The following is a 26,312-nucleotide window of genomic DNA, read 5'->3' on the forward strand; positions in this document are numbered from 1 at the left end:
GAATGTCATATGGTCAGATGAAACCAAAATATAACTTTTTGGTAAAAACTCAACTCGTCGTGTTTGGAGGACAAAGAATGCTGAGTTGCATCCAAAGAACACCATACCTACTGTGAAGCATGGAGGTGGAAACATCATGCTTTGGGGCTGTTTTTCTGCAAAGGGACCAGGACGACTGATCCGTGTAAAGGAAAGAATGAATGTATCGTGAGATTTTGAGTGAAAACCTCCTTCCATCAGCAAGGGCATTGAAGATGAAACGTGGCTGGGTCTTTCAGCATGACAATGATCCCAAACACACCGCCCGGGCAACGAAGGAGTGGCTTCGTAAGAAGCATTTCAAGATCCTGGAGTGGTCTAGCCAGTCTCCAGATCTCAACCCCATAGAACATCTTTGGAGGGAGTTGAAAGTCCGTGTTGCAACAGCGCCAAAACATCACTGCTCTAGAGGAGATCTGCATGGAGGAATGGGCCAAAATACCAGCAACAGTGTGTGAAAACCTTGTGAAGACTTACAGAAAACATTTGACCTCTGTCATTGCCAACAAAGGGTATATAACAAAGTATTGAGATAAACTTTTGTTATTGACCAAATACTTATTTTCCACCATAATTTGCAAATAAATTCATTAAAAATCCTACAATGTGATTTTCTGGATTTTTTTTTCTCGTTTTGTCTATCATAGTTGAATCAAATCAAATCAAGTTTATTTTATATAGCCCTTCGTACATCAGCTAATATCTCGAAGTGCTGTACAGAAACCCAGCCTAAAACCCCAAACAGCAAGCAATGCAGGTGTAGAAGCACGGCGGCTAGGAAAAACTCCCTAGAAAGGCCAAAACCTAGGACGAAACCTAGAGAGGAACCAGGCTATGAGGGGTGGCCAGTCCTCTTCTGGCTGTGCCGGGTGGAGATTATAACAGCACATGGCCAAGATGTTCAAATGTTCATAAATGACCAGCATGGTCAAATAATAATCAGGAGTAAATGTCAGTTGGCTTTTCATAGCCGATCATTAAGAGTATCTCTACCGCTCCTGCGGTCTCTAGAGAGTTGAAAACAGCAGGTCTGGGACAGGTAGCACGTCCGGTGGACAGGTCAGGGTTCCATAGCCGCAGGCAGAACAGTTGAAACTGGAACAGCAGCAAGGCCAGGTGGACTGGGGACAGCAAGGAGTCATCATGCCCGGTAGTCCTGACGCATGGTCCTAGGGCTCAGGTCCTCTGAGAGAGAGAAAGAAAGAGAGAAGGAGAGAATTAGAGAGAGCATACTTAAATTCACACAGGACACCGGATAAGACAGGAGGGGCCCCCCGACACAAACTATTGCAGCATAAATACTGGAGGCTGAGACAGGAGGGGTCAGGAGACACTGTGGCCCCATCCGATGATACCCCCGGACAGGGCCAAACAGGAAGGATATAACCCCACCCACTTTGCCAAAGCACACCCCCCACACCACTAGAGGGATATCTTCAACCACCAACTTACCATCCTGAGACAAGGCCGAGTATAGCCCACAAAGATCTCCACCACAGCACAAACCAAGGGGGGGCGCCAACCCAGACAGGAAGATCACGTCAGTAACTCAACCCACTCAAGTGACGCACCCCTCCTAGGGACGGCATGAAAGAGCACCAGTAAGCCAGTGACTCAGCCCCTGTAATAGGGTTAGAGGCAGAGAATCCCAGTGGAGAGAGGGGAACCGGCCAGGCAGAGACAGCAAGGGCGGTTCGTTGCTCCAGAGCCTTTCCGTTCACCTTCACACTCCTGGGCCAGACTACACTCAATCATATGACCTACTGAAGAGATAAGTCTTCAGTAAAGACTTAAAGGTTGAGACCGAGTCTGCGTCTCTCACATGGGTAGGCAGACTATTCCATAAAAATGGAGATCTATAGGAGAAAGCCCTGCCTCCAGCTGTTTGCTTAGAAATTCTAGGGACAATTAGGAGGCCTGCGTCTTGTGACCGTAGTGTAGGTGTAGGTATGTACGGCAGGACCAAATCAGAAAGATAGGTAGGAGCAAGCCCATGTAACGCTTTATAGGTTAACAGTAAAACTTTGAAATCAGCCCTTGCCTTAACAGGAAGCCAGTGTAGGGAAGCTAGCACTGGAGTACTATGATCACATTTCTTGGTTCTAGTCAGGATTCTAGCAGCCGTATTTAGCACTAACTGAAGTTTATTTAGTGCTTTATCCGGGTAGCCGGAAAGTAGAGCATTGCAGTAGTCTGACCTAGAAGTAACAAAAGCATGGATAAATTGTTCTGCATCATTTTTGGACAGAAAATTTCTGATTTTTGCAATGTTACGTAGATGGAAAAAAGCTGTCCTTGAAACAGTCTTGATATGTTCGTCAAAAGAGAGATCAGAGATCAGGGAGTAATGCCGAGGTCCTTCACAGTTTTATTTGAGACGACTTTACAACCATCAAGATTAATTGTCAGATTTAACAGAATATCTCTTTGTTTCTTGGGACCTAGAACAAGCATCTCTGTTTTGTCCGAGTTTAAAAGTAGAAAGTTTTCAGCCATCCACTTCCTTATGTCTGAAACACAGGCTTCTAGCGAGGGCAATTTTGGGGCTTCACCATGTTTCATTGAAATGTACAGCTGTGTGTCATCCGCATAGCAGTGAAAGTTAACATTATGTTTTCGAATGACATCCCCAAGAGGTAAAATATATAGTGAAAACAATAGTGGTCCTAAAACGGAACCTTGAGGAACACCGAAATGTACAGTTGATTTGTCAGAGGACAAACCATTCACAGAGACAAACTGATATCTTTCTGACAGATAAGATCTAAACCAGGCCAGAACTTGTCCGTGTAGACCAATTTGGGTTTCCAGTCTCTCCAAAAGAATGTGGTGATCGATGGTATCAAAGGCAGCACTAAGGTCTAGTAGCACGAGGACAGATGCAGAGCCTCGGTCTGACGCCATTAAAAGGTCATTTACCACCTTCACAAGTGCAGTCTCAGTGCTATGATGGGGTCTAAAACCAGACTGAAGCATTTCGTATACATTGTTTGTCTTCAGTGAGTTGCTGCGCAACAGCATTTTCTAAAATTTTTGAGAGGAATGGAAGATTCGATATAGGCCGATAGTTTTTTATATTTTCTGGGTCAAGGTTTGGCTTTTTCAAGAGAGGCTTTATTACTGCCACTTTTAGTGAGTTTGGTACACATCCGGTGGATAGAGAGCCGTTTATTATGTTCAACATAGGAGGGCCAAGCACATGAAGCAGCTCTTTCAGTAGTTTAGTTGGAATAGGAAGTGTACCTTGAAGTGTACCTATGATGAAAATTACAGGCCTCTCTCATCTTTTTAAGTGGGAGAACTTGCACAATTGGTGTCTGACTAAATACTTTTTTGCCCCACTGTATAGTTACTGTATGTATGTTTCCTGTCCTCTCTGAGGTCACCAAATGAAACACACTCATCATACCCTCCCTTAAAAAGTTTGCCATGTGAAATCCTTTGTTCTCTCTGTGTCTCTTTCTGCATGACCAGGGAGAGAGAATCTCCTCCAGGAATTTACGACCCGAGATAACAAAACCTGGTGTAGGAGAGAGAGAGAGGGGGGATGCCACAATCTATACCCAGAAAGGGCCATGTCATGACACAATCATGACCCACAGTCTCTTATACACCCCTTGTCCTTATACATTTAAGATATCCACTGAAAACAAAGCCTGTTCTGTTCTATCCTGTTCTGTTCTGACCTGTTCTGGCCTGTTTTTGCCTGTTTTGTTCTGTTCTATCCTGTTCTGATCTGGCCTGTTCTGTTCTATCCTATTCTAATCTTGCCTATTCTGTTCTGTTCTGGCCTGTTCTATCTGGTTCTGTTCTGTTCTATCCTGTTCTGTTCTATCCTGTTCTATCCTATTCTGATCCAACCTGTTCTGTTATATCCTGTTCTGGCCTGTTCTGTTCTGGTATGTTCTGTTCTGGTATGTTCTGGCCTTTTCTGTTCTATCCTGTTCCCTTCTGGCCTGTTCTGTTCTGTTCTGCCCTGTTCTATCCTATTCTGATCCTACCTGTTCTGTTCTATCCTATCCTGTTCTGGCATGTTCTGTTCTGGTATGTTCTGGCCTCTTCTGTTCTATCCTGTTCTGTTCTGGCCTGTTCTATTCTGGCCTGTTCTATCCTATTCTGATCCTACCTGTTCTGTTCTATCCTATCCTGTTCTGTTCTGGCATGTTCTGTTCTGGTATGTTCTGGCCTGTTCTGTTCTGGTATGTTCTGGCCTGTTCTGTTCTGTTCTGTTCTGGCCTGTTCTGTTCTGGCCTGTTCTATCCTATTCTGATCCTACCTGTTCTGTTCTATCTTATCCTGTTCTGTTCTGGCATGTTCTGTTCTGGCATGTTCTGGCCTGTTCTGTTCTGGCCTGTTCTGTTCTGTTCAATCATGTTCTGTTCTGTTCCAATACCCACCACTAGTATTCCCTCTGGCTCTTTTAATGAAATTCCATTTAGCTCACCTGTCTTGTCCCCCTTGTCCCCCAGCCAGAAAGGGCTGGTGGGGGCCCTTTCTTCACTCCCCCTGGGGATTTGCATAGTAAAGCCATACCCCACAGCTGCTGCCTAGCTACCGTTCTCTCCCAGAATGCATGTTGGCAGAGAGGGAAGTGTGTGTGTGTGTGTGTGTGTGTGTGTGTGTGTGTGTGTGTGTGTGTGTGTGTGTGTGTGTGTGTGTGTGTGTGTGTGTGTGTGTGTGTGTGTGTGTGTGTGTGTGTGTGTGTGTGTGTGTGTGTGTGTGTGTGTGTGTAACAGCTTGGTCATCCTCCAAACACAAAGGACTCTCCAGAGCCTCTCCCTGTGCCTGGAGTCTGATGAAGGGGGGGGCGGGGGTTACCAAGCTTGTCCTACTCCTCCCTCTGTCTTATTGTGCCAGGCGTAGGGAGAAAGGGGGGAGGAGTATCATGAGGATGGGGGTAGGTTTTTTTTTTTTTTTGTTATCTCCAAACTATGTCCGACAAGATGTTCCTGTCTGTTTGAGCTCTTCTTTTGGCTGCACATGAATATCACTCTGCTTTAGGAGACTGTTCTGCTGTCTGTGTGTGTCTCTTTAAGGCTGAGGGGTTGTGTGTTTAACATGTTCTGTGGTGGATGCACAGTGTGTTTGACATACAGTGTGTGTGAGTTTCTCTGTGTGTATGATTGTACACTGAGTGTACAAACATTAAGAACACCTGCTCTTTCCATGACAGACTGACCAGGTGAATTTAGGTGAAAGGTATGATCCCCTATTTATGTCACTTGTATACATCTCATATGTATATACTGTACTCTATATCATCTACTGCATCTTGCCATCTTTATGTAATACATGTACCACTAGCCACTTTAAACTATGCCACTTTATGTTTACATACCCTACAGTACTCATCTCATATGTATATACCGTACTCTATACCATCTACTGCATCTTGCCTATGCCGTTCTGCACCACCACTCATTCATATATCTTTATGTACATATTCTTTATCCCTTTACACTTGTGTGTGTATAAGGTAGTAGTTGTGGAATTGTTAGGTTAGATTACTTGTTGGTTATTACTGCATTGTCGGAACTAGAAGCACAAGCATTTCGCTACACTCGCATTAACATCTGCTAACCATGTGTATGTGACTAATAAAATTTGATTTGATTTGATTTGTTAAATCCACATCAATCAGTGTAGATCAGGGGAGGAGACAGGTTAAAGAAGGATTTTTAAGCCTTGAGACAGTTGAGTCATGGATTGTGTTTGTGTGTCACTCAGAGGGTGAAGACAAAAGATGCAAGTGCCTTTGAATGGGGTATGGTAGTAGGTGCAAGGCGCACCGGTCTGTGTCAAGAACTGCAACGTTGCTAGGTTTTTCACGCTCAACAGTTTCCCGTTACATGCTCGCTTACACATTCGGACTTATACACACACACACACCTGATCTCGCTCTCTTCTCTCACTCTCTCTTTCTCTCTTCTCTTCTCTCACCCCCTCTCTATTGTCGAGAACTGTTTTATAATTTAATATGTTTCTTGTTTGTCTATCTTTTTATGTATTTGTCTACAAGTTTACATGTTTACAACAAGCAAGGGGAAGATATCAGAATAGGGGCATTGGGGAATAATAACATATTGTACGGAATACATTTGTACTGTAGTGAAGCTGTCTCTAGAGTAATGCAAGGTCTCTTTCATGATCATGTGAAACGTCAATTGCTATGGAAACGCTGGGATGTGTTTTTCAATGATGTTAAAGGTAATTATGATGCAACTATGATGGTGATACGAAATGGATTACAATTATCATCATGAATATTAAGGCTATACATGTTACACACAGACACTCAACCATGCAAATTGGCGAAGTTATTATTTCTTTGGACATCACACATTATAGTCTTACTCTTATACAGGCATCGTACACACTCTCACTAAATCACATCCAATATCATACACATCAACCTACTCAGATTTACTACACACAATGTCTTGTCTCAATTTTTTAACATCTGTGGCATTGGCTCACAGGCAAGGAAATAAACAAATATTGCTAGAACCTTTTACTTGAATTCTAAATATCAGACATTTGAAATCTCTAATTTTGACCGTCATAATACCTCTGATGGCAGTAACTTTACAAGCACTAATTATAGTCAATTTAGACTGAGAATAGGATGTAGTTATGGTAAGGGGTGAAATAAGTATAGCCAGTTGTAATTGTAACGGTTTAGCAGATTATAAAAAAGATCAGGTTTTACATGGCTAAAAGAAAAGGAATACAACATATACTGTTTACAGGAAACTCACTCTACATCCTTAGATGAAGTTACGTGGAAAAAGGAATGGGGTGGTGAAATAATTTTCTGTCATGGACAAAGGAACTCAAAAGGTGTGATGATATTAATTAACAAAACATTTTATCTGAATGTGCAAATAGTCAGGAATGAATCGCAAGGAAGATGGATCTTTTTGAATATGAAAGTGGATGAAAAAGAGATTTGGCTCATTAATCTATATGGTTCAAATCAGGATGATCCATACTTCTTTGAAAAAAATGTATGCCAATTTATTGAACTTACAAGCAACAAATGATCAAATCATTATGGTAGGAGACTATAACACAGTGTTAAGTACCTCAATGGACCGTAAAGGTAATCACTCTACAAACTATCATCACCGTGCCCTTAAGGAAATCACAAATATTATGGACACATTAGAAATAGTGGATTTTTGGAGACTAAAAAACCCCGACCTAGTGAGATATACATGGAGGAGACTTAATCAAGCTAGTCGTCTTGACTACTTTCTTGTCTCTTTCTCTCTTGCATCAAAGGTTAAAAAAGTTTTAATAGGAGACAGAATGCGATCGGATCATCATCTAATTGGCATTCACATAACTCTTATAGATTTTCCACGTGGATGGGGATATTGGACATTTTTCTCAAAGTTTACTGGAGGACCACTTATTTTTAACTAAGACAAAATAATTTATAACAGAATTTTTCCAGTATAATATAGGTTCAGCAAATCCCCTTATTGTTTGGGATACCTTTAAATGTGTCACGCCCTGGCCTTAGTATTCTTTGTTTTCTTTATTATTTTAGTTAGGTCAGGGTGTGACATGGGGTATGTTTGTGTTTTGGGTGTTTATATGGTAAAGGGGGTGTTGGGTTTAGTGTATGGGTTTGTGTTGAGTGTATGTGTCTAGTTATGTCTATGGTTGAGTGTAGGTGTTTAGAAAAGTCTATGGTTGCCTGATTTGGTTCTCAATCAGAGACAGCTGGTTATTGTTGTCTCTGATTGGGAGCCATATTTAAGGTAGCCATAGGCTTTAGGTATTTTGTGGGTAATTGTCTATGTTGAACGTTTGTAGCCTGTGTGTGTGCACTACGTTATTTAGCTTCACGATCGTTTGTTGTTTTGTATAGTTTGTGTAAGTGTTTCGTTTTCATCTTCGTCGTTATAAATAAAGAAGATGGCTTATTTTCCAAATGCTGCGTTTTGGTCCGTCTCTCCTCCACACGATCGTGACAGAATTACCCACCAAAGGACCAAGCAGCGTGTGAAACGGCAACAGGACCCACCTACACAGGATTTCTGGAGATGGGAGGACGAATTGGATGGAAAGGGACCTTGGGCTCAACCTGGAGAATATCGCCGTCCCAAAGCTGAGCTGGAGGCAGCGAAAGCAGAGAGGCGGCGATATGAGGAGGCAGCACGGAGGCAAGGCTGGAAGCCCGTGAGTACTACCCAAAAATTTATTGGGGGGGGGGGCTAGGAGGTAGTGGGCCGAGGGCAGGTAGGAGACCTGCGCCCACTTCCCAGGCTAACCGTGGAGAGCGGGAGTACGGGCAGACACCGTGTTACGCAGTAGAGCGCACGGTGTCTCCTGTACGTGTGCATAGCCCAGTGCGGGTTATTCCACCTCCCCGCAATGGTAGGGCTAGATTGAGCATTGAGCCAAGTGCCATGAAGCCGGCTCTACCTATCTGGCCACCAGTACATCTCCTCGGGCCGGCTTACATGGCACCAGCCTTACGCATGGTGTCCCCGGTTCGCCTACATAGCCCGGTGCGGGTTATTCCACCTCCCCGCACTGGTCGGGCGACGGGGAGCATTCAACCAGGTAAGGTTGGGCAGGCTCGGTGCTCAAGGGAGCCAGTACGCCTGCACGGTCCGGTATTTCCGGCGCCACCTTCCCGCCCCAGTCCTGTTCCACCAGTGCCAACACCACGCACCAGGCTTCCAGTGTGTCTCCAGAGCCCTGTTCCTCCTCCACGCACTCGTCCAATGGTGCGTGTCTCCAGCCCATTACCACCAGTGCCTACACCACGCACCAAGCCTCCTGTGTGTCCCCAGAGTCCTGTGCGTCCTGTTGCTGCTCCCCGCACTAGCCCTGAGATGCGTGTCCCCAGCCCGGTACCACCAGTTCCGGCACCACGCACTAGGCCTAATGTGCGTTTCCAGGGTCCAGTATGCCCTGTTCCTGCTCCCTGCACTAGCCCTGAGATGCGTGTCCCCAGCCCGGTACCACCAGTTCCGGCACCACGCACCAGGCCTACAGTGCGCCTCAGCCGGCCAGAGCCATCCGTCTCTCCAGCGCCATCTGAGCCATCCGTCTCTCCAGCGCCATCTGAGCCATCCGTCTCTCCAGCGCCATCTGAGCCATCCGTCTCCCCAGCGCCATCTGAGCCATCCGTCTCCCCAGCGCCATCTGAGCCATCCGTCTCCCCAGCGCCATCTGAGCCATCCGTCTGCCCAGTGCCATTAGAGCCGCCCGTCTGTCCCGAGCCGTCAGAGCCGATTGTCAGTCAGGAGCCGCTAGAGCCGATCGTCAGACAGGATCTGCCAAAGCCGCCAACCAGACAGGATCTGCCAGAGCCGCCAACCAGACAGGATCTGCCAGAGCCGCCAACCAGACAGGATCTGCCAGAGCCGCCAACCAGACAGGATCTGCCAGAGCCGCCAACCAGACAGGATCTGCCAGAGCCGCCAACCAGACAGGATCTGCCAGAGCCGCCAACCAGACAGGATCTGCCAGAGCCGCCAACCAGACAGGATCTGCCAGGGCCGCCAACCAGACAGGATCTGCCAGGGCCGCCAACCAGACAGGATCTGCCAGATCCGTCAGCCAGCCATGAGCAGCCAGATCCGTCAGCCAGCCATGAGCAGCCAGATCCGTCAGCCAGCCATGAGCAGCCAGATCCGTCAGCCAGCCATGAGCAGCCAGATCCGTCAGCCAGCCATGAGCAGCCAGATCCGTCAGCCAGCCATGAGCAGCCAGATCCGTCAGCCAGCCATGAGCAGCCAGATCCGTCAGCCAGCCATGAGCAGCCAGATCCGTCAGCCAGCCATGAGCAGCCAGATCCGTCAGCCAGACATGAGCAGCCAGATCCGTCAGCTAGCCAGGATCCGCCAGATCCGTCAGCTAGCCAGGATCCGCCAGATCCGTCAGCTAGCCAGGATCCGCCAGAGCCGTCCAGCCAGGATCCGCCAGAGCCGTCCAGCCAGGATCCGCCATTTAGTCCGGTGCTGCCCCTTATCCTGGTACTGCCCCTTATCCTGGTACTGCCCCTTATCCTGGTGCTGCCCCTTATCCTGGTGCTGTCCCTTATCCTGGTGCTGCCCCTTATCCTGGTGCTGTCCCTTATCCTGGTGCTGCACCTTAGTCCGGTACTGCCCCTTAGTCCGGTGCTGCCCCTTATTCCAGTGGGTTTAGGAAAGCGGGTAGTGACTATGGTGGGGTGGGGACCACGACCAGTGCCGGAGCCGCCGCCGTGGACGGACGCCCACCCAGACCCTCCCCTAGACTATGTGCTGGTGCGCCCGGAGTTCGCACCTTAAGGGGGGGGTTATGTCACGCCCTGGCCTTAGTATTCTTTGTTTTCTTTATTATTTTAGTTAGGTCAGGGTGTGACATGGGGTATGTTTGTGTTTTGGGTGTTTATATGGTAAAGGGGGTGTTGGGTTTAGTGTATGGGTTTGTGTTGAGTGTATGTGTCTAGTTATGTCTATGGTTGAGTGTAGGTGTTTAGAAAAGTCTATGGTTGCCTGATTTGGTTCTCAGAGACAGCTGGTTATTGTTGTCTCTGATTGGGAGCCATATTTAAGGTAGCCATAGGCTTTAGGTATTTTGTGGGTAATTGTCTATGTTGAACGTTTGTAGCCTGTGTGTGTGCACTACGTTATTTAGCTTCACGATCGTTTGTTGTTTTGTATAGTTTGTGTAAGTGTTTCGTTTTCATCTTCGTCGTTATAAATAAAGAAGATGGCTTATTTTCCAAATGCTGCGTTTTGGTCCGTCTCTCCTCCACACGATCGTGACAAAATGTACCTTCAGAGGTCATTCAATTCAATATTCATCAATAATAATAAAAAGCAGTTTCTGGGTAAAGAGACAAGACTAACAAGGGAAATCCATTAACTAATAGTACAGGTAGATAGCAATAAAAACGATACTACAGAGATACGAAATAAGTTAGAGGAAAAACAAAAAGAACTTGAGGAACTTATTCAAGAACGATCTAATGTAATCTATTATAAAAAATAAAGCAAACTGGATGGAATATGGAGAAAAATGCACAAAATTCTTCCTGAATCTCCAATACAGGAACGCTAACAAAAATAATTTGCAGAAACTCGTTACTGAAGACAGTCATCTATGATTCTCCGAATGATATTTTAAAAGAGGAAGCTAATTATTTTAGGCAGATGTTCTCTTTTCCGTCCCATCCTCTCCCACTGAATGAAGATTATGGTAAGGAATTCTTTCCAAATAATAGAAAAATTGAAAATTAACAAATGTGAAGAAAGATCAGTGCGAAAGCCAAATTACAGAGGAATAACTTTTTGAGGCTATTAAATCCTTTCAATCTGAAAAAACCCCAGGGCTTGATGGCATACCGGTAGAGGTATATCAAGCCTTTTTTGATATACTAAAAGCTCCATTGTTAGATTGTTTTAACTACTCCTATAGAAATGGTAGTCTGTCAGGTACTCCGCAGGAAGGTCTGATTTCTCTATTATTAAAACAAGACCCAGATGGCAAATATAAAGACCCAGTCTATCTAAAAAACTGGAGGCCCCTTACACTTCAGTGTTGTGATGCAAAAATGCTAGCGAAATGCATAGCACTCAAAATTAAAAGGGTTTTACCAGGTATTGTTCATCCTGATCAGACAGGTTTTTTACATGGGTGATACATTGGAGATAATAAACTACTAGAAATAATACAACATCATGAATCATCTAAGAAGCCAGGCCTAGTATTTATAGCGGATTTTGAAAAGGCATTTGATGAAGTAAGACTGGATTTTATTTATAAATGCCTGGATTTTTTCAATTTCGGTGATTCTCTTATAAAATGGGTAAAAATAATGTTTTGCAACCCCAGTTGTAAAGTAGTAAATAACGGCTACTTCTCAGAGAGTTTTGAATTGTCAAGAGGAGTTAAACAAGGGTGTCCTGTGTCACCATATCTATTCGTTATGGCCATCGAAATGCTAGCTATTAAAATCAGATCCAATAACAACATTAGAGGATTAGAAATCAAAGGCTTAAAAGCAAAGTTGTCCATGTATGCCGGTGACTCAAGTTTTATATTAAGTCCGAAAGCTAGATCCCTGCAATGTCTCATTGACGATCTAGATAACTTTTCTGTACTCTCTGGACTAAAACCTAATTATGATAAGTGTACAATATTACATATTGGATCTTTAAAAAATACAGCTTTTATATTACCCTGCAGTTTACCTATAAAATGGGCTGATGGTGAAGTAGACATACTTGGTATTCATATCACAAAATATATAAATAAGCTCTCCACAATGAATTTCAATAGAAAACTTGTAAAAATAGACAAGGCGCTGAAACCATGGAGAGGTAAATACCTGTCTATTTATGGAAAAATTTCCCTGATTTAACTCCTTACTCAGTTTACTCACTCACTTATGACGCTGCCTACTCCTGTTGATTCGTTTTTCATCATATGAGCAAAAAATATTTCGCTTTATCTGGGATGCTAAACCAGACAAAATAAAGCGTGCCTATCTATATAATGAATATGAATTGGGTTGGTTGAGATTATTAAATATAAAAGCACTTAACCTCTCTCTAAAATCTTCACTTATTCAAAGTTTTATTTGAACCCTAAATGATTTTCAAGTAGATTACTAAGAAAAGCTCATCCATTGTTTAAAAATGTACTTTTTGCATTTGTGCAGATTGCCATGTCTCATTTTCGATTAATTGAAAATTATATTTTTTTCAAAGTATCTCTCTTTTTCAAACAAGCATTGCAGAGCTAGCTACAATTTCAATTTCATCCCCCTGAAAAGATCGAACAAATATTACAACAAATATTATGGCTGAACTCATGTGCTGGTTGATAAAATACCTGTATTTATAGGAAAGATGTTTGAAAAGGGTATTTTGTTCTTAAATGATATTGTAAATTGGAATGGTAGAGTTATGTCCTTCATGGAGTTATCAGAATTGTACAGGAAGGTCTGCTCAATCCAAGAGTACAACAAATTGATTACAGCATTAGCCCAAAAATGGAGGAGGCAGGTGGCAGCGGGAGGAGGTAGGGAACTGGTCTGTCTGCCCAATGTAAAGGATCAAAACTTGAAGAGGAATAAAAATATTATAAATAGGAAAGTATACCAGTTTCATTTGAGGACCAGGATGTTGACTACTGTGCCATACAGATTGCAAAATAGTTGGGAAGAGATTTTTGATGTACCGATTCCATGGTACAGGGTGTATGAGTTGATATATAAAACAACGCAAGATTCAAGACTTCGTGCTTTTCAGCTAAAATTATTATATAGAATTCTTGCCACCAACAAAATGTTGAATATTTGGGGCATAAAAATCATTGAAGCTCTGCAGATTTTGTTGTGAGGATACAGAATCAATAGACAATTTATTTTGGTATTGCCCTTAGGTAGCTTATTTCTCGTCTCAGGTTCAGGAATGGCTGAAAATGCATAGCATTGATCTAAAATTGACCCTAGAAATAGTACTGTTAGGAGATCTGGAGAGACCGGGTCAGTCAATTACTAATATACTAATACACTTAGTAAAAGTATTTATCTTCAACTTGCAATCTGTGGATTCTATTCGATTAGATAGATTGAAATTGTACGTTAATTATCACAGCATAGTTGAAAGATATGTTGCGTATAAATCCGAAGAGGATGGCCAGCAGAGATAGATGGGATGGGATGGGCTGAGAGAAACTTAGGATGTGGAATTGGAGACAAGTGGGAGTGGAGTTGCTGTGCGGGAGATAGAAAGATGGTCAAAGATAAAAGTCAAACATAAAGTCAAAATAAAACATAATAAAAAGTATATTTGAATGACACTGAGGAGCAGTGTTTTTACAGCTAATGCCGGTTTGGCTGATGCCATGCAGGTGTTTGTACACATGCATATACACACACTCTCATACATGTAATAGTGCCAGACATGTATACAAACATATACAGTTGACATTGCTGTTATGATTTTAGTTGTCCTTGATGTCCATTGTGTTTTATTTGAAGAATTTAAGAATGTCAAATATTGTACAATCCAGTAGACTTGGGCGTTATCCAGATTTTCATACCGTCTTACCGTTCTTCTGCCATCCCGGGATTTATGGTTTACCGGTATAGCACACAAGGGAACGCTTAAAACACAAAAAAGCCCATTGGGCCTCTATTAACAGAATGCTAACAAAAATACCACAAATAATAGCAAAATCAGCTAAATGCTAATTGAGCAAAAATGAACATAAGCTAATTGCAAAGACTGGCAAATCCAGCTCATAAAGTTAAACAAGCATAGCTAGTAGCTACCATATGTCATTTTCGGTGAGTGTGGACATTTACAAGCGAAAGTGAATGAGAGAAATTGTGCAAATGAACAAAGTGCTTTTCTGAAGGAAGAGCACATGGAGCTAGAGGGGAGAAGAACTCATTACACCTCTTTGTTAGTCAAACACTTGTCAAACACGATATAAGATATCTGATGGCAAACATTTAGTAGTGAATTACATACAAGTGTAACGTCATCACCTCATGTGCACAGCAGAGATTCACTGATAGATATAGAACATGGTGGATTCACCAGCTCCCGCTTTCTCCCATTGTGTTATTTACAAACAAACTGGCTCAACTCTTCTGGGGAACTACGGTACGCTTCATAATGTAAAATAATGTGGCAGGTGAAATGAAAAATAAATCTCCTAACATACTGCACAAGTTGACTGCAAGTATTAACTTAACAAGTCGCTACAAATATTACAATCTATTGAAACATTTCAAATAAATAGTTTTGATGTTACTGAAGGTATTGAAAAACCATCCCATGGCTTTCTCCAAATAACCCAGTATATGGTATATACGGTGTACTGCCCAAGTATTTGTTTGAGTTTGTTTGAGACTTACCCAGAAAGACTCACAGCTGTAATCGCTGCCAAAGGTGATTCTAACATGTATTGACTCAGGGGGTTGAAGGCTTATCTAATCAAGATATATTATCTTAAAAAATGCATTATTATTTTATTTTACAAATGTTAGAATCTTCCACTTTGACATTTACAGAGTATTTGTGTAAATCAATTTTAATCCCTCACACAAAACACTGCATTAATAGACACTTCCTGACAGCTGTGTTTTCCCCTCCGCAGCCCTTCCACCCCATGGTGAACCTGCAGTGTTCCTCAGAGCTGAGGATGTTCCTGTGTGCCCTCTATGCTCCGGTGTGTACTGAGTACGGACGCATGACACTGCCCTGCCGACGGCCGTGCCAGAGAGCCAAGGGGGACTGCTACAAACTCATGGACATGTTTGGAGTCACCTGGCCACAAGAGATGGACTGTAACAGGTTAGTAGTCTAAAAGACCATACAATGATTGAAAGACCTGTGTGTTGTTCTTGTTAATGCAGACAGAAAAGAGCTCCAACTTCTTAATCATAGCCTCAATTTTGTCCCGCACATTGAATATAGTTGCAGAGAGTCCCTGTAATCCTAGATTCATATCATTCAGGCGAGAAAAAACATCACCCAGATAGGCCACTCCTGTGAGAAACTCGTCAAGTGAAAATGATGGTCAGTAAAGAAAACTTGAAGCTCGTCTCTCAATTTAAAAAAAAGTGTCAACACTTTGCCCCTTGATAACCAGCGCACTTCAGTATGTTGCAAAAGCGTTACATGGTCTCTGCCCATATCATTGCATAATGCAGAACATACACCAGAGTTCAGGGGCCTTGCTTTAACAAAGTGAACCATTTTCACTGTAGTGTCCAAAACTTATTTCAAGCTGTCAGGCATTTCCTTGGCAGCAAGAGCCTCTCGGTGGATGCTGCAGTGTACCCAAGTGGCGTCGGGAGCAACTGCTCTATGTCTCCCTGTCATGGCTTTTGCGCCATCAGTACAGATACCAACACATCTTCACCACCAAAGTCCATTTGATGTCATAAATCTGTCCAGTACTTTAAAAATATCCTCTCCTGTTGTCCTGGTTTCCAGAAGAGGATGTCTTCCTTAATTGACCCCCCATAAACGTAACGGACATATACCAGGAGCTGTGCCCGTCCCACCACGTCTGTTGACTCATCCAGCTGTAACGCATAGAATTCAGTGGCTTAAATGCGAAGCAGTAATTGTTTCAAAACATCTCCTGCCATGTCACTGATGCGTTGTGAAACAGTGTTGTTTGATGAAGGATTGTCTGTATAGTTTTTTGGCCTTTTCCCCCAGCATTGTCCCAGCCATATCCACGGCAGCAGGAATAATTAAGTCCTATACAATAGTATGGGGCTTGCCTGTCCCAGCCACTCGGTAGCTCACCCTATAAGACGCTTCTAGCCCCTTCTTATTAATGGTATCTGTTGCTTTTATACGTCTTACTACTCGAAAGTCATCTTTATTCTCGCTCCAAAAACTCCCGTGGCTTATTTTTCAAATTGTCATGTCTCGTTTCTAAATGTCTGAGCAAGAGTGAAGGTTTCCCACGAGAGAGTAACGGTTAATGTGATTGGATGTTAATTATTTGACTAGGCTACCTGTATTTGACATTGTGTTGTTATTTCGCTGAACACGAGATGGTTTAATTTAATTTTTGGCAGTGAAACGAGGCTACTTAGGTGAGGAAAAACCCTCATCCAATTGTATAGCCCCGTTGGAAAATATAAATGTACTGTTTGAAAATGTGAAGCGTACACTTTTACACAGTGTAACTTTACACACCCGAGACAAATACACATTTTTTTTTCATAATTTTACCACACATTTCTCAGAAAATACTTGCTAATTTCTGTACCATAACATCATGACATGGCAAAATGTAAATTACACAATAGTAACACATAATTTCCTTGAAAATACAAGGTCGAATCTGAGGAAACTGTCCCGTAAAATAAAGGTTTAGCTTTGTGTCTTTCTGCAAGGTAAATATAATGTGTCTAACATAAGCTGTTTCCTCTCCGTTCACCAGGTTCCCAGACTGTGACGAGCCATACCCTCGTCCTGTAGACCTGCTCTCCAGCGCAGACTCCACTGAGTCGCCCATCGCCTTCCAGCACGACTATGGCTTCTGGTGTCCCCGTGAGCTCAAGATCGACCCCGACCTGGGCTACTCTTTCCTGGGTGTGACGGGCTGCTCGCCCCCTTGCCCCAACATGTATTTCCAGCGGGACGAGCTGGTGTTTGCCCGCTACTTCATCGGCGTGGTGTCCGTTGTCTGTCTCTCGGCAACCCTCTTCACCTTCCTCACCTTCCTCATCGACGTGTCCAGGTTCCGCTACCCGGAGCGGCCAATCATCTTCTACGCCATGTGCTACATGATGGTGTCGCTGGTGTTCTTGCTGGGCTTCCTGCTGGAGGACCGGGTGGCATGCAACACGGCGAGCCCCGACCTTTCCCGGGCGCCCACCGTCACCCAGGGCTCACACAACAAGGTGACCATCCGTTGGCTTAGTGATTGATTCATTGATAACTGATTGATTGATTAATTTATTTATTGAATGATTTTCTATTTTCTCTTTGACATTCAGGGCTATTGTAACAAAAAAACTAAAATGATATTTTTTATGTTCTTGGATTTTCTTTCTTCAGTCTTCTCTAAACCTCGTTCTCTTCTCCTTCTCTCCTCTACCCTCTTCATCCCTTCTCCCCTCCCCTCCCACTCTCCCTCTCTCCCCCTCCTCTACCTCTTCCCCCTCCTCCCCATCTCCCTCTCTCTCCCTCCTCCACTCTACTCCCCTCCCCCTCCCGCTCCCCCGCCTCCACTCCCACTCCCCATCCCCCTCTTCCCCCTCTCTCCTCTCCCCTCCTCCACTCCCCAACCCTCTTCTCTCCCTCTCTCCCCTCCTCCACTACTCTCACCCTCCTCTCCCCTCCTCCCGTCCCTCCTCTCCCTCTCTCCCCTCCTCCACTCCCCTCCCTCCCCTCCCCCTCCCCTCCCCCTCTCTCCCCTCCTCCACTCCCCTCCCCACCTCCTCTCCCTCTCAACCTCCCTTTCTCCCCTCCCCTCCTCCACTCCCCTCCCCCACTCCCCTCTCTCTCCCCTCCCCCTCCTCTCTCCACTCCACTCCTTCTCTCTCCCCTCCTCCCCCTCTCTCCTCCTCCTCTCCATCCAGGCGTGCACGTTGTTCTTTATGATGCTCTACTTCTTCACTATGGCAGGCAGTGTGTGGTGGGTCATCCTCACCCTCACCTGGTTCCTGGCTGCCGTGCCTAAGTGGGGCAGCGAGGCCATAGAGAAGAAGGCCCTGATCTTCCATGCCTGTGCCTGGGGCCTACCCGGTTGTCTCACCGTCACTTTAATAGCTATGAACAAGATAGAAGGGGATAGTGTCAGCGGGGTGTGTTTCGTGGGGCTGTATGACCACACAGCGCTGAGATGGTTTCTGCTGGCTCCGCTGGGTCTGGATGTTTTGGTGAGTGGGCTGGAATGAGTCACAGAGGAAGTAAGTGTGAGTCACAATTGGCAGACTATTCCCTATATGTAGGCATTAGGGTGGCATTTGGGACACAACCTAGGTGATTCATGTGTGCACAAAGTTTACGTTTGCACAAAGTAAAGTAAATGTGTTGACACCTGTTTGTGCCTGCTCCTTTGATTATACCACAGACATACACATCTCACCATTCATTAAAAAGTGGATCTGAATGGAACTGCTTGTTACTCAACCAATATACCGTATTTACTTCCTGGTCTTTCTTATGACATCATCTTTTGTCTATTCCTTCAATATCAACTCTGTCTGATTCTAGGTGGGCGTGGCATTACTGTTAGCGGGAATCCTTGCTTTGAACCGCGTGCGTATGGAGATCCCTCTGGAGAAGGAGAACCAGGACAAGCTGGTGAAGTTTATGATCCGTATCGGGGTGTTCTCTGTGCTCTACCTGGTCCCTCTGCTGACGGTCATAACCTGCTACCTTTATGAGAACAGCTATAGGACTGCCTGGGAGACTACCTGGGTACAGGAGCACTGCAGAGAGTACCACATCCCCTGTCCATACCAGGTGAGATTTATACCACTACACCACATCCCCTGTCCATACCAGGTGAGATCTATACCACTACACCACATCCCCTGTCTATACCAGGTGAGATCTATACCACTACACCACATCCCCTGTCCATACCAGGTGAGATCCATACCACTACACCACATCCCCTGTCCATACCAGGTGAGATCTATACCACTACACCACATGCCCTGTCTATACCAGGTGAGATCTATACCACTACACCACATCCCCTGTCCATACCAGGTGAGATCTATACCACTACACCACATGCCCTGTCTATACCAGGTGAGATCTATACCACTACACCACATCCCCTGTCCATACCAGGTGAGATCTACACCACATGCCCTGTCTATACCAGGTGAGATCCATACCACTACACCACATCCCCTGTCCATACCAGGTGAGATCTATACCACTACACCACATGCCCTGTCTATACCAGGTGAGATCCATACCACTACACCACATCCCCTGTCCATACCAGGTGAGATCCATACCACTACACCACATCCCCTGTCTATACCAGGTGAGATCTATACCACTACACCACATCCCCTGTCTATACCAGGTGAGATCCATACCACTACACCACATCCCCTGTCCATACCAGGTGAGATCCATACCACTACACCACATCCCCTGTCTATACCAGGTGAGATCTATACCACTACACCACATCCCCTGTCTATACCAGGTGAGATCTATACCACTACACCACATCCCCTGTCCATACCAGGTGAGATCCATACCACTACACCACATCCCCTGTCCATACCAGGTAAGATCTATACCACTACACCACATCCCCTGTCCATACCAGGTGAGATCTACACCACTACACCACATGCCCTGTCTATACCAGGTGAGATCCATACCACTACACCACATCCCCTGTCTATACCAGGTGAGATCTATACCACTACACCACATCCCCTGTCTATACCAGGTGAGATCTATACCACTACACCACATCCCCTGTCCATACCAGGTGAGATCCATACCACTACACCACATCCCCTGTCCATACCAGGTGAGATCTATACCACTACACCACATCCCCTGTCCATACCAGGTGAGATCTACACCACATGCCCTGTCTATACCAGGTGAGATCTATACCACTACACCACATGCCCTGTCTATACCAGGTGAGATCTATACCACTACACCACATGCCCTGTCTATACCAGGTGAGATCTATACCACTACACCACATGCCCTGTCCATACCAGGTGAGATTTATATCACTACACCACATGCCCTGTCCATACCAGGTGAGATTTATATCACTACACCACATGCCCTGTCCATACCAGGTGAGATTTATATCACTACACCACATGCCCTGTCTATACCAGGTGAGATCTATACCACTACACCACATGCCCTGTCCATACCAGGTGAGATCTATACCACTACACCACATGCCCTGTCTATACCAGGTGAGATTTATACCACTACACCACATGCACTGTCTATACCAGGTGAGATCTATACCACTACACCACATGCCCTGTCTATACCAGGTGAGATCTATACCACTACACCACATGCCCTGTCTATACCAGGTGAGATCTATACCACTACACCACATGCCCTGTCTATACCAGGTGAGATCTATACCACTACACCACATGCCCTGTCTATACCAGGTGAGATCTACACCACATGCCCTGTCCATACTGGAACCACAACACCACATCCCCTGAGTGTTTCTGAATGTGCATTCTACCTACCGTGCTCTGAGCACACAAATTGGAGCACGCATCAGTCAGAGTATGAGTCCAAATCAAAGTATGTGAAACGTAGCACGGAGGGCACTTCTCGGATGTGTACTCCGCTTGTACACATTTTGAAGCATGCATCGATGAAAGCTTCAACGGAAAGTATGCACAGAAATATGACGCAACCATGTAAAAACAACACAATATCTATTGAAATCCATTATTTGGGCTGAAGCAAGAGAAAATAAACTCAGACATCAGAATGAATTGTTGCCCATTCACATATATGTTGCCTGACTACAATACTGTATCAATTTTGGCATGTTTACCTGCCTACAATACCCACTGTAGTAGATTGCAACCCCATAGTAAGTCAATAGGACTAACTGGCTAGCCAAGAATAATTAGTAGCTAACTAGTCACAAAGAATTAACAGCTACTGTAATCATCTACCTTGCAAAACATTTATTTTCTGTCGTTTTTGCCAGTTAAACCATCTGGCTAGCTAGATTATTACGATTCACATATAGCTAGCTGATCATTCTGAAGTTAAATGTATGTTTATGTAGTCTTGTGTCATCTGTATTGCCATTAGACTGGCTGGCTCGTAGCAGATTGAGTCTTACAGACAGTAACGCGTTACAGGGCATAGTTGTGCTGAGGTGACTGTGAGGCTTGCACTTCTCCCGAATCCCGCCCTTTTATTTTTTTAAATAAAATCCAGGGATATGTTCTTGGAGGATGTTTATTTGTAGCGTAGCTAGTACCAGGCTATATTGGCATGTTTTCCCGGGGTTGACAGAGTACTTGCAGGCTGTGTAGTAGCCCATGTAGCCATGGATCATGACGAGTGATAGCTAGCTTAGCTAGCCAGCTAACATGAGCAGCTTGCTAAATAACCATGATGAGGGATAACCTATAGCTACTGCACTAGCACGTTAACCATACCTTATGCTAGTAGACATGTAGGGTCATTATCTATGCTGTTTTAGCTATGCTAACGTTATGATAAAGTATGTTGCAAGCTAATGCATATAATGTAAACACGAGTCATCTCTTGCGAAAGTTAGCTAGCTAGCTACTTTTGTTAACAACATTTTTATGTGCTAAAAACTACAAAAACTAAAATGCTAAAAACTACAAAACACAGATTAACAATCACAAATGCTTTAGTGATAATAATGCAATATGAAACAAAATCTACAAATTTGACATATAGCATTGATTGCAGGAGGGCAGTGGTGGAAAAAGTACCCAATTTTCATACTTGAGTAAAAGTAAAGATACCTTAAAAGAAAATGACTCAAGTAAAAGTCACCTAGTAAAATACTACTTGAGTAAAAGTCACCTAGTAAAATACTACTTGAGTAAAAGTCTAAAAGTATTTGGTGTTCAATGTACTTAAGAATCAAAAGTAAAACTATAAAAAAAAAAAAAAAGTCTTATATTAAGCAAACCAGATGGCACGATATTCTTGTTTTTTAAACAAGAATAATTTATGGATAGCCAGGGGCACAGTTCAACACTCAGACATAATTTACAAACGAAGCATTTGTGTTTAGTGAGTCTGCCAGATCAGAGGCAATAGGGATGACCAGGGATGTTATCTTGATAAGTGCGTGAATTAGACAATTTTCCTGTCCTGCTAAGCATTCAAAATAAAGTACTTTTGGGTGTCAGGGAAATTTGAAGGAGTAAAAAGTACATTATTTTTTTTAGGAATGTAGTGGAGTAAAAGTTGTCAAAAATATAAATAGTAAAGTAAATGACAGATACCCCAAAAAACTACTTAAGTAGTACTTGAAAGTATTTTTACTTAAGTAGTTTACACCACTGCAGAAAGGTGTTCCTAATGTTTTGTACACTCCCCATACTTTAACCACTATGAAACATTACACCTACTCTGACCACTATACCATATACCTGTCCGTACCAGGCTATACCTGTCAGAGCTGCTAGGAGTACTGGGTGGAGGAGTCAAGCACAGAGAGCAGGGATTCAAGAACGTGGATTTATTTTCCAGTAGACAGGGAAAACGATCATGCCCTAAACACACGGGCGCATGAAAAATACGAGTCCAAAAACACAGGACTAAACTGTCCAGAACAAATAATAAATCCACTAAACAATCCAACACCAAATAACAGATAAACAAGCCCGCACAACAGCCAGCGGGCTGACTGCCCTTAAATAGCCTACCCACAAAACTAAACTCAAAACAGGTGCACCCAATCAGCCCAAACTAACAGAAACAAAAAAGGAAAAGAATCGATGGCAGCTAGTAGGCCGGTGACGACGACCGCCGAGCGCCGCCCGAACAGGAAGAGGCACCATCTTCGGTGGGATTCGTGACAATACCAGATTATATGCCTACTGTCACCATTTATAGAAACTACAATCAATTGCACTCAAATATTATTTTAACCCCTACATCAGTAATTCTTAACCTAGGAGAGGGACCTCAAAGAGTTTTCATGGGGTCCCGTGAAAAAACTGGAAATATCTATTTTGAATTTTGGGGCAAAATGTAATACAGGAAAGAAAAACAACAGAGAATACAGTATATATTGGTCTCAAACAATAGTTGTATTCCCAACACACCTAGCTCCAGTGCTCCAAGTCAAACAGACACAGGAGAGCTCTCAGATTGGTTGTTTCTAATAGATGAAGCACTTCAGAGAAGCTCCTCTCTGCCTGGAGCTGTGGAACACACCCCCACTCATCTGGATAATAAGTTAATAATTCAAACACTTCCTCCTTGCTACTGTAGGTTTTTAGTGTGTGTACATTTGTAACAGTGTGTGTTGTTCTCACATGAGTGCACCTACACTGCTCTTAATTTTCTGTCCTCCTTTAAGAGTTTTTTTGATAGCAGTGTTGGTAGTTGTAGTTCAGATAACAGGGTTTGTGTTAGTAGTTGTAGTTCAGATAACAGGGTTTGTGTTAGTAGTTGTAGTTCAGATAGCAGGGTTTGTGTTAGTAGTTGTGGTTCAGATAACAGGGTTTATGTTAGTAGTTGTGGTTCAGATAACAGGGATTGTGTTAGTAGTTGTAGTTCAGATAACAGGGTTTGTGTTAGTAGTTGTAGTTCAGATAACATTAGTTTGTGTTAGTAGTAGATGTTGTGGTGGTTCAGATAACAGGGTTTGTGTTAGTAGTTATAGTGGTGGTTCAGATAGCAGGGTTTGTGTTAATAGTTGTGGTTCAGATAACAGGGTTTGTGTTAGTAGTTGTAGTTCAGATAACAGGGTTTGTGTTAGTAGTTGTAGTTCAGATAGCAGGGTTTGTGTTAGTAGTTGTGGTTCAGATAACAGGGTTTATGTTAGTAGTTGTGGTTCAGATAACAGGGATTGTGTTAGTAGTTGTAGTTCAGATAACAGGGTTTGTGTTAGTAGTTGTAGTTCAGATAACATTAGTTTGTGTTAGTAGTAGATGTTGTGGTGGTTCAGATAACAGGGTTTGTGTTAGTAGTTATAGTGGTGGTTCAGATAGCAGGGTTTGTGTTAATAGTTGTGGTTCAGATAACAGGGTTTGTGTTAGTAGTTGTGGTTCAGATAGCAGGGTTTGTGTTAGTAGTTGTGGTTCAGATAGCAGGGTTTGTGTTAGTAGTTGTGGTTCAGATAACAGTGTTTGTGTTAGTAGTTGTGGTTCAGATAACAGGGTTTGTGTTAGTAGTTGTAATTCAGATAACAGGGTTGTGTTAGTAGTTGTAGTTCAGATAACAGGGTTTGTGTTAGTAGTTGTGGTTCAGATAACAGGGTTTGTGTTAGTAGTTGTAATTCAGATAACAGGGTTGTGTTAGTAGTTGTGGTTCAGATAACAGGGTTTGTGTTAGTAGTTGTGGTTCAGATAGCAGGGTTTGTGTTAGTAGTTGTGGTTCAGATAACAGGGTTGTGTTAGTAGTTGTGGTTCAGATAACAGGGTTTGTGTTAGTAGTTGTGGTTCCGATAACAGGGTTGTGTTAATAGTTGTGGTTCAGATAACAGGGTTGTGTTAATAGTTGTAGTTCAGATAATAGGGTTTGTGTTAGTAGTTGTGGTTCAGATAGCAGGGTTTGTGTTAGTAGTTGTAGTTCAGATAACAGGGTTTATGTTAGTAGTTGTAGTTCAGATAACAGGGTTTGTGTTAGTAGTTGTAGTTCAGATAGCAGGCTTTGTGTTAGTAGTTATTGTTGTAGTTCAGATAGCAGGGTTTGTGTTAGTAGTTATTGTTGTAGTTCAGATAACAGGGTTTGTGTTAGTAGTTATTGTTGTAGTTCAGATAGCAGGGTTTGTGTTAGTAGTTATTGTTGTAGTTCAGATAACAGGGTTTGTGTTAGTAGTTGTGGTTCAGATAACAGGGTTTATGTTAGTAGTTGTGGTTCAGATAACAGGGTTTATGTTAGTAGTTGTGGTTCAGATAACAGGGTTTATGTTAGTAGTTGTAGTTCAGATAACAGGGTTTGTGTTAGTAGTTGTAGTTCAGATAACAGGGTTTGTGTTAGTAGTTGTGGTTCAGATAACAGGGTTTATGTTAGTAGTTGTGGTTCAGATAACAGGGTTTGTGTTAGTAGTTGTAGTTCAGATAACAGGGTTTGTGTTAGTAGTTGTGGTTCAGATAACAGGGTTTGTGTTAGTAGTTGTGGTTCAGATAACAGGGTTTATGTTAGTAGTTGTGGTTCAGATAACAGGGTTTATGTTAGTAGTTGTGGTTCAGATAACAGGGTTTGTGTTAGTAGTTGTAGTTCAGATAACAGGGTTTATGTTAGTAGTTGTGGTTCAGATAACAGGGTTTGTGTTAGTAGTTGTGGTTCAGATAACAGGGTTTATGTTAGTAGTTGTGGTTCAGATAACAGGGTTTATGTTAGTAGTTGTGGTTCAGATAACAGGGTTTGTGTTAATAGTTGTGGTTCAGATAACAGGGTTTATGTTAGTAGTTGTGGTTCAGATAACAGGGTTTGTGTTAGTAGTTGTGGTTCAGATAACAGGGTTTGTGTTAGTAGTTGTAGTTGTAGTTCAGATAACAGGGTTTGTGTTAGTAGTTGTAGTTCAGATAACAGGGTTTGTGTTAGTAGTTGTAGTTCGGATAACAGGGTTTATGTTAGTAGTTGTGGTTCAGATAACAGGGTTTATGTTAGTAGTTGTGGTTCAGATAACAGGGTTTATGTTAGTAGTTGTGGTTCAGATAACAGGGTTTGTGTTAGTAGTTGTGGTTCAGATAACAGGGTTTGTGTTAGTAGTTGTAGTTCAGATAACAGGGTTTGTGTTAGTAGTTGTAGTTGTGGTTCAGATAACAGGGTTTGTGTTAGTAGTTGTAGTTGTGGTTCAGATAACAGGGTTTGTGTTAGTAGTTGTAGTTCAGATAGCAGGGTTTATGTTAGTAGTTGTGGTTCAGATAACAGGGTTTATGTTAGTAGTTGTGGTTCAGATAACAGGGTTTATGTTAGTAGTTGTGGTTCAGATAACAGGGTTTGTGTTAGTAGTTGTGGTTCAGATAACAGGGTTTGTGTTAGTAGTTGTAGTTCAGATAACATTAGTTTGTGTTAGTAGTAGATGTTGTTGTGGTTCAGATAACAGGGTTTGTGTTAGTA

At 43.2% G+C, this 26,312-nt stretch overlaps 1 protein-coding gene across 7 annotated transcripts in view; it reads left to right on the forward strand.

Annotated features, from left to right (window-relative positions):
- Nucleotides 1–26,312, forward strand: part of LOC139582648 (frizzled-3-like) — a 69,070-nt gene that overhangs the window by 13,120 nt on the left and 29,638 nt on the right. For all 7 annotated transcript variants that reach the window (XM_071412832.1, XM_071412835.1, XM_071412831.1 and 4 more), the window contains 4 exons: nucleotides 15,166–15,362; nucleotides 16,975–17,437; nucleotides 18,119–18,418; nucleotides 18,756–19,007. In XM_071412832.1, coding sequence (XP_071268933.1) covers nucleotides 15,166–15,362; nucleotides 16,975–17,437; nucleotides 18,119–18,418; nucleotides 18,756–19,007 — 1,212 coding nt within the window. The remainder of the gene's footprint in view (nucleotides 1–15,165; nucleotides 15,363–16,974; nucleotides 17,438–18,118; nucleotides 18,419–18,755; nucleotides 19,008–26,312) is intronic.

The sequence above is a fragment of the Salvelinus alpinus genome, chromosome 8 (assembly GCF_045679555.1).
Source record: "Salvelinus alpinus chromosome 8, SLU_Salpinus.1, whole genome shotgun sequence".
NCBI classification, from domain to species: Eukaryota; Metazoa; Chordata; class Actinopteri; order Salmoniformes; family Salmonidae; genus Salvelinus; species Salvelinus alpinus.